General features: G+C 52.5%; 3 protein-coding genes across 3 annotated transcripts; 1 reads left to right on the top strand and 2 right to left on the bottom strand.

Annotated features, from left to right (window-relative positions):
- Positions 1–5: 5 nt before the first annotated feature.
- Positions 6–586, top strand: PHYSODRAFT_342837 (hypothetical protein; the record flags this gene model as incomplete). Its single annotated transcript, XM_009541331.1, has 2 exons — positions 6–269; positions 320–586. Coding segments are annotated over 2 exons (531 nt in total), but the record flags the coding sequence as incomplete, so codon positions are not given.
- Positions 587–2,387: 1,801 nt separating this feature from the next.
- PHYSODRAFT_535101 (hypothetical protein) lies at positions 2,388–3,152 on the bottom strand (the record flags this gene model as incomplete). The annotated part of the gene is made up of 1 exon (XM_009541330.1): positions 2,388–3,152. A coding segment is annotated over one exon (765 nt), but the record flags the coding sequence as incomplete, so codon positions are not given.
- Positions 3,153–3,996: 844 nt separating this feature from the next.
- Positions 3,997–6,852, bottom strand: PHYSODRAFT_342835 (hypothetical protein; the record flags this gene model as incomplete). Its single annotated transcript, XM_009541329.1, has 6 exons — positions 3,997–4,356; positions 4,435–4,548; positions 4,598–4,721; positions 5,949–6,153; positions 6,236–6,396; positions 6,473–6,852. 6 exons carry the CDS (start codon positions 6,850–6,852, stop codon positions 3,997–3,999), a joined length of 1,344 nt encoding a protein of 447 aa, XP_009539624.1.
- Positions 6,853–8,944: the final 2,092 nt, after the last annotated feature.

The raw sequence follows: 8,944 nt of genomic DNA, 5'->3' as shown, positions 1-8,944 counted from the left end.
TCAAGCCCGACATCATCGAGTGGAAGCTGGATTGCGGCTACTTCTGGGTCGGCCAGTGGCACTACACTCTGGCTGAGGCGTGCCGCCACGGCAATTTGGATGTAATCAAGTTCCTGGTGGATCACCCAACAGGACAGCAAGTCATCGACGAGATGGGCCGCAGCAGAGAGCTCTCGAGTCTCGTGTGCTTCCCTGCTGCCAAGGGCAACAACAAGGCGATGCAGTATCTACTCGACGAAGGGGCTGGCGGGCCATTCGAGCAGGCGATGGTCAGCGCCATCTGGATGTGGCATCTTGGCTGATGCGGTGATTTCCCGAGCTCAACCCTGCGAGCTTCACCCCGCTTGCTCTCGCCAAGAACAAGTTCGAGGTGCTGCTGTTCCTACACGAGCACCACCCGGAAGCCCTCACGCCCGACTTCGTGCGAAGCGCCCGTCTGCCTATCACGGGACTATTGACGCCAAGCGATGTCCAGATCCAAAACTGGTTGAAGCTACACTACCCCGTGCCAGACATCTCCCAACTTGCAGGAGGGCTTCCTGAAAGAGTGGCGCAGCAGATCGCGAGGCAACAGGCGAAGACCTGATCTCATCACTGTTCAGCAACTGGCCGGACGGGGCCCTGGTGGGGTCAACAACGCTATGGCGATCGTGATGAACCATATAATGGTGAGGGTGAAGCATGGTGACGACGACCAAGTGCTGTGGAGCTCATTTTTGCGTGTTTTCGATTCATATATCGTGATTTCAAACAAATCGTGCAATTTCACTACGCAGATGTTGGTTGCCATTCGTGATAGCACTTATTTGAAACTTTTGGCCAGCACGGGCACACTCTTGTCAAACTAAATCAGAGCTTCCTCTTACTCTGACACTTCATCCCGACGTAGTGTCTCGAACCACCCCATCTGCCGAGAACACGACGTCGCCAACCCGAAGAGCGTTGGCACAAAACAACGAGTTGCGCTCGGAAAACTGGACGCCGATAGACTCAGCCAATGCAACAACCACCTTCCGGCCTAGAGTCACAGCTTCTCTGGGCCCGCCGAATACGACATGCTTGATACGATCTCCGTAGCACACAAAACCAGGTATAGGAGCTAGCATATCCTCGAGTTCGGAGGCGTCTTGGGATCCGGTAGTCACCAGGTCAAAGTAGAACGGCTGCCCGTCCATTTCATCGAGCGTCTTCTGCTGCTCGTAATCGTCGGTGATATCTGTCAAAAACCACTCCAAAGCACGAAAGATATCCGGACTCGACGTTTTCCCCAGTCCCATATCCTCGCATGCTTTCGAGTAAGTTTGCACTAGCACTCGAAGATCTAAGAGGATAACTTTGTGAAGCCGCTTCAGCAACGAACAATCGCTTTTCCAATAGAGCTTGTGACTTTTTGTCGACCGAGACGCCAATTCGAGCGGTATTCACCACAAACTGAGTGAAGCTTGGACTTGTGTCACAAAGCTCGCCGACAGGAGTGAGAGCGGGAACCGTGACAGCAGGGTGGTCCGTTCGATGAAACCTCTGCATCAAGTAAATGACGCGTGAAGCTTCCGCAAAGATCATGTTGCGCGTGCGAATAGACGAGCTAGTGATCTGGTCAGGAGCTGAAAACTCCGTAGCTAGCCCTGCAAGCTCACAATGAATTTGCTAGCGTGATGCGCATCGTCGGCTTTGCAGTGCACAGGGATGCTAGTATCTCTCAAACGATTAAACACAGCCGCCGCAGATCGTCTTAAGGAGTCCTCCAAAACAGAAACGCCAATTTGCCCGTCATTTGCTGGAATCTCCGCGCCCACTGCAGCAAGTAGCTGCTTTAGTATTTTGGATTTTTCCGCAAGCTCATCATCTCCCGTTGCTATTGCCCTCGGTGCTTCAGTTGATTGACCGCCCTTCGCTTTGCCCTTCTTGTTCTTTTTGTTTTTCTTTTTGCACCTTTTCGTCTTCTTTCCTGCATTCACGGCGGTGTTCAAGCTTGGGTGTTCCACGTTCATCCGTTCGACTTGCTCAGCTAGAGCATCCACTGGAGTAGAAGGCAGTTCGATGCTACTAGCTTCATCGTCCGTCTTTTCGATAGCCAAAAAAGATGAGAACACGCAGTATCTTCGTTCGAGGTCCACTGGGGAGATCGCAAACTTTGACTGGATCACTTCGGCTAGTTCCGTACAAATTGCTCTGAAACGCCTACCATTCACCCGGTCACCAACCCACGGATTCGGATTGCCACCAGGCATTGCGCTCATAGCTACTTCACCACTCGGCTGCATCGCATCTAACACTCGAATCACAGTTAGCGTCACGAGCTGCCCGTCGTCCACACTCCGCGCCTCATCTTCGCCCAAAATGTTGCACATTTCGGAGAAGATATCAGTCAGGTTTTCGTGGAGTATCAGCATATCTCGAGACAATACGCGGGTCTCGAACAGTTCTTCTGAGCAAATGCGGGCGGCGCTAGTAAGCAAATCCCTCGACGAACCAGCCCGTAAAAACGACGTATCGCCCTTAGTCAATAGCCGAAATATCTTGGACACATCCTTCAAAAAGAACACCGGTCTTCGCTTCATCTTGCCGGACCCATTGGCTGTGCGATCTCCTCGAATTGTTGCTTCTAGTGCAGTAGCTTTCAGGGATGAACTCAATAGGTACGTGCGGTAGTAAGCGCCACGCGTAGCTGCAGCTCTGGAAGGCGTGAAAATCATTTTATCGTAAATATCCAATATTTCCTCAACAAACGGCAACTTCGAGAGAAACCCTTCGACCACCAGCGCGTTGTAGAGATGCCCAAAGAAATGCAACTTCGACGTTACCACAATCAGTTCACTTGCCAAATCCAGGTACTCGAAATGGTGATCCAGCATCATCAGGCCCGCCACTATCGGGTTCGTGTGAGCTAGATGGGAATCCTGGCCCGACCTTCGAATAGCCGTGGCATAGTACTGATAAAAGCAGTGAAGCTGCTTGTTAACAGCCTGAACTGCTCCCTTAGCCACGGTCACATCGAATTTAGTCGTGAGATCTGCCGCGTGCTTCAAGGTTAACTTCGTATTACGACCGAGTCCTCCATCTCCTTGCAACGCAGCGACTGACTTTAACCAGCAAATACACGAAAACGCTGGAGAGATGGTAATATCGCGAGACTTGAAGAACTTGTCCATTGGCTCCACGAAATACCCAGAACGATTCCAGTCGGGGTCTTCAGTGGGCTCGTACGTGCGAAACGTAGTCACCTTAGTGTAGAGGAGCGTGTTGTACAAATTCGGCAACTGCTGCATGAGAAACATCACCATGTTGTTCGAGTCAGGGAGCACATAGTGTGGAGTCCGCTCCTCGTCGTAGCTTTCGCCAAAATGACCGCGCGGGACGTTGATTCTGTACCGAAGATTAGATGCCGGTGGATTACTCGTCTTGAACGGCGACTGAGTCTTCTCCATTTACTGGCTCGGATTCCAGAACGCGCAGTGGCAAGCTTACAGTAGGTGGATCCTGCTCTGTTGCTTGCATTCATTTGTGGGAAAGTATGTAACGCTTATCTTTTTTTCATGATGCGCAGTGCGTGGGAGGGGTCAGTGCCGGGTCATCATCGGAACGAACGCCACTGTGGTTGTTGGCAGCGGGTCGTCGACGGATTAAGGCAGTTTCCGCTTTGAGTATCATTTCGTTAGTACCGTCAATTCCTAATGTGTGTCGTGCGGTAAGATAGAGCAGCAAGCTAAGTTGCAGTCTTGGTAGGTACATGCTCCCTTCTTTTTTTAAAAGGAAATGCACGATCAACAGTTCGTAAAACATCCTAGCACTCGAAACAAATCTACACCTCTTTGATGTACTTCTGCATCGGATTGTGTGCAATCATATCAAAAAGTAACTTACGATCGAAAAGAGACAGCGAGTACGAAAACCATCAGTACATTCAACTTGTTGGGGGACTGGCCTAACATGTAAGCAACACGGTGAATGCACACGTAAAACAAATATTCGATCCTCCGTCACACAACGCTTCGTTTACACAGCAGCAGCGTGTCGGACAATCCCAGCATCTGAAATCACGAAATCTCCGACACGAACCGTGGAGGTGCACGGCTCTGAAGTGCGATCGGAAAACACAACGCCTGCCTGGCCAGCCGCCTGAAGCACCAGCTTGCGAACGCGCGCTACTTCCTCTCGGCTGGGAGCGCCGTAAACAAAATGGTTGACGTTGCCACCGAAGCACACGACGCCATCCAGAACAGCAGTAACAGCTCGCTTGAGTTTCTCGAAGGCTGGAGTTGACGTTGTCACCAGGTCCAAGTAAAATGGGTACCCCTTGAGTCTGTTGACTGCAGCCTCGACCTTGGGGTCATCAACGTGAGTGCTAATGTACCACTCCAAAGCGCGAAAGCTGGCGGGGCTTGATGCTTGGCCGAGGCCTATGCCATCACGAGCAGTTGAGTACTTCCGTACCATGCCTCGATAGCCCATCGGCCCATGCTCTTCAAATGGCACCTTCAGCAGGCGCTTCTCCAGCAAATCCAGAATCTCGCGCACTTGAGGCTTCCTGTCGATAGAGGCGCCGATCTGAGCGGCGAGCAGGACAAACTCGATAAACTTTGGAGTTATTTCCCACAGGAGTCGCACAGGGGTCAAGCTCAGGGGCCGTGACAGCAGCGTGGTCAACACGGCAGAACTTCTGCAACAGGAAAATCGTCTGCGAGGCATGGGCGAACACGGCAGCTCGAAGTTTCCCCCCGCTGCCAACACATTCCGCAACGGTCAGCCTAAAATCAGTGGCAGGTCGCGATGCGCCTTGCGACGGCTACTCTGCTCCTTCGCGTCGGTGCTTCCACAACAACCGTTCTGGTGCGTTCGTGCTCGAGAACTGAAAGTATTTCCTTGCAAAACAAAGTAAATGCATCCTAAGAGTAACCATGCTCGAATATTTAGTGAACTTACTCGACAACCGCTCACACACCAGGCGTAGGTGATAGTCGCGAACGTTTGCAATGGTGCGTAGTTAGATGAGTTGATAGATACTTCAAGAATAGTAGATTTCGCTCATTGCAGCAACTCGCCCGGCACTAAGACAGCGAATATAGACCACGAGGGCGGGGACTGCCTCAGGAACCGAGCGCGTGCTACGAGAAACGAAATCTGAGGGCAGTGCCAAAGAAAATGTAGCCTCATTCAATCAGTGCGAAACGCTGAGAGTTTCAGACCCGTTCGGAAATATCTCGATGTGTTCTTCGTAGATGCTATTTGCACCATCTGCTGCACAATTGACGAGTAAGCGCACACGATGAAGTGGCTTTCATGATTCTAACCAATGTTTTCATGTACCTATCCCAGCTTTCGCGAAGCCCTGGTCCGTACATTATCGAGCTATCTTTTGATTATTTGACCTGTATTTTCTTATGCAATATGTAACGAGTCCAATCGTGCTCAGGGCCTGAGCCTCAGGCTTGCTTTTCAATTAGGGCTCCGTGTGCCGCACAATCGACGAGTAAGCACACCCGATGAAGTAACTTCCATTATTCTAACCATTATTATCATGTACCTATCCCAGCCTTCGCGAAGCCCTAGTTTTTTTCGAACCCTGGGCTGAAGTCAACAACCATACAAGCGGCCACAACGATGAACTTGCGAGGACCCCGTCGGGGAGACCGGGTCCTCGCAGGTGTTCCCCTTCATGATGTTCACAAAACTAGCCGCCTAATTGCGCAGCGCCAAATCATCGAAGGGCTTGTGCTTCGAGCCATGTCTCGCCGCTGTAGCCCAACATCTTGTTCATCCAGTGCAGTTCACATAGTCATGCTTGGGTACCGTCATGTTGCCGTAGTCGTCCAGTAGTAGCCGCATGAATCAAAGCGTGACCTGTATTGAATTGAGTCTTGTTTCGAGTGCACACTATGCTGGCTTTGAGTTGATTCCTGTATACCTCATCACTATCTTCATCACAATTATGGCTCTAGCATCAGTACGTCTGCAGCAGATGCCGCCAAGGCTGCATCCAGCTCGAGCCCAACCGGAGCTTCTCTTGCAGCACTCGTTTCCACAGCCAGTGCATCCACCTTCGACAGTCGCTATGGACGACACGCAGAAGGTGGTGGCAGTCACCGACGAGACCGGTCGACCGCGCAATCTTGAGCCACACTTGAACGCTGTCGCCATCTCCGCTCTGGAACGCTGTAGCCGATTGACTTGCACCTCTACGACGGCGACGACGAAGACCTTGACGAAATGCTGAAAGCTTACATGCCTACGTCACCTGGAGCAGCCACCCAGCACGACGGCGTGTTCTTGTAGAGACGACAGCCCATCCATCTCCTGCTCGTGACGTCAGAGCGTCGGAGCGCACTCAGCTTGTCTGCCTCAGCATCAACAGCGACGCTCGAGTCGCAGACGAACCCTCCCGCGGGTCCAGCCAGCCTCGGATCGCAGAGACGAGCGCAAAGCCACACGGATTCTGCCCGCAATGGGTTTGTAGCTGGCGTGCTGTGCTCACGACACAAGAGCAGGCAAGGACAGCCAGCGGCGCCCTTCCTCGCGACGTCGATGCCCTCTTGTCTTGTCTTGTCTTGAAGCAGGAGTCTGCGACCAAGGTACGGAGTACGACTCGCACAAGCACAGCAGCACCGCGCTGTGCTGCGACAGCACGTCCATCGGCACAGTGCTTTGCCAGATCCAACTTGGCTCGCCGTCCTGACGACACGGAGCTTCTCGGCAGCTGCGCCAACTGCACGGGACACGATCACGGCCACGCACTTGCTGGTCAAACTGTCGAGTTCTGCCGGCAGCGCCACAATCACGCCTTCCTGCCTCGATCTTGCGCATTTCACCGGCATTCTCAGTCGCATGAGGCGCTCCCTGATCCGCTGAAGCCATCGTCGAGCCTGGGCAGTCCCTTCCCCGCCATCACCAACAGCTCATCTAAAGCCGGTGGCATTGACAGGGAGCCATCCTTGACCAGCAATTGCGATCCTTCGTCCCACAGCACCCTTTTAGCACCTTAAACCGGCAGCGATGGCTTCGCCTGAATGCCATCAACTCCGTACAGCACTTCGTCGATCTTGGCCAGAAAAATTGCATGGGTTGATAGTTCACCTCGCCGCGTCATTGGCGTAACCACGAGAACTGCAGCCAACGGAGTCAATCCTTGCTCGTAGACGACAGCACATACACCCACGCGCTTGTCTTGGTCATCCGTAGCTTGTCATGCCGGGTGCAACACGTCCGCGTTGCTGGTTTGCGCACACCGTAGAAATCGAGCAATCACCCGACTTTCGGCCGCCATACATTTTAAAGGCAAGTGCAAGGCTCTGTCGAGCCAAACGCGGGGCACTTATGGGTGTGCTTGAGAAGGCCGTTTTTAGCGTGGCGGCATATTCACGTAAAAATAGTGATCGCTTAGCCTGCGCCGTTGCTAGTAACCGCGGCATAAATCTTTTGTGTCGTCGGTACTAGCTGTGCCATGAGGGCCCATGCTGCATTCTGGGCCTTCGCCAATGCACAGGGCACCACGGTGAGTGTGAAGGCAATCGCTGCGAGCGCGACGAACGACCCTCAGAAGGCATCAGATTGGCTAAAAGATACTTAAAGTAAAGCAGGTCGGTACTATCGCCGCTGGTGGAATGCCTTATCGCCAGAAGAAAGAGGCGTATACTTTAACGCGCATGACGACCCAACATTTCCTCTGGACGAGTCGCACAAAGGAATCTACGATGAGCGGAAGGACGGGGTCCCAGCAACTGTCCCTGTGACGTAGCCTCAATTGGTATCCAGCTACTGCTTCCCAAAAGACCACACCCAGATCGCCGCGGTAGATAGAGCTCTACTGAGCAAGATCGCTCGGTACAAGGAAGCTCATGCGATCCGTAGGCGAGGCTGCAGCAGCGCGCAGTATCGGGTGTAGTTAGCCGACTAAACCGCAATAAATTTAAATTGAAATCGGTACAAGGAAGCTAGTACTAGCTACGTCGCTGCACTGCGTACGAGCGAGCTGTTTCGCATCGCCCAAACATGTAAGGCGTCGGATGTGGTCAAGCATACGTTAAGATCGGTCTCAATGATCCTGGACTGCCTAATAAACGACGTAGGTTGGCAGGTGCCCGGAGACAGTCGGAGCTCGGTTGTTGGTGCGATTCAAAAGGCGGCTACAGCGATCGAAGCTGTAACAACTGATGCCTCGTTGTCATCGGAGGATGATGTGTACGACATGATGGACAAGTGTCGCGAGTGCGAGGCAAACGCTGGCGCAATTGCAGCAGATCTCGAAGTCTAAAGCTTCTCTGAAATCTACTTGACGCGGGACAAGCATCCAGGTAAAATGCAACAGTTTTCAGCGTTAGGGTAGCTCGAAGTGGAGGACGCCATCTTGTATGTGTCTGCCAACACGCCGGGAGATGGTAGCGAGGAAGTCGAAGCTGGCGATAGTGCTATCCACTCGACCAAGAAAAGCAGTGCAAAACGCCGTCGAGCTTGGAGTAAATCTAGCAGCTAGAGTCCATTAAGAAAACTAGGCACCCCGTTCGATCTAACAAATAATAGACAGAACCTCCGGCGTGTTGACGTCGAGTTGAGGACGCTCTAAAGGATGGCCAAGACGGTTCACACACCCGTGGTGCTCATTTGTGCAAGGCGAGTTTTCTGTCACTGTCAGCGACTCACTAAGCAGGGGAAGCTTCTCTCTTCTCTGGCGGTTGTCATGCGGAAGGACTAGGCAACCTGCCCTCCTTCACCCCTTCAGTTTATCCCCTAGGCGCTTAAGTTCCCTCCGTAGTCGTTCGTTCTATTCTCAGGTTGTCAATTTAACACCAAGGCAGTTGGTTCAGCTCAGGTGTTTCAGTTCAGATCCAAGGCTCTCTCCATGAATTTGCTTCACCAATGCTGCGATGTTTTAAGGTGATTAGTGCTGAGTGGTTGCGAACAGGCGCGTGTTCCTATTAGGGGGGGGGCAGAATTGCCCTGTTTGCGAGTT

Source organism: Phytophthora sojae (genome assembly GCF_000149755.1).
Source record: "Phytophthora sojae unplaced genomic scaffold PHYSOscaffold_21, whole genome shotgun sequence".
NCBI classification, from domain to species: domain Eukaryota; phylum Oomycota; class Peronosporomycetes; order Peronosporales; family Peronosporaceae; genus Phytophthora; species Phytophthora sojae.
This window is presented reverse-complemented; position numbering and strand designations above follow the sequence as displayed.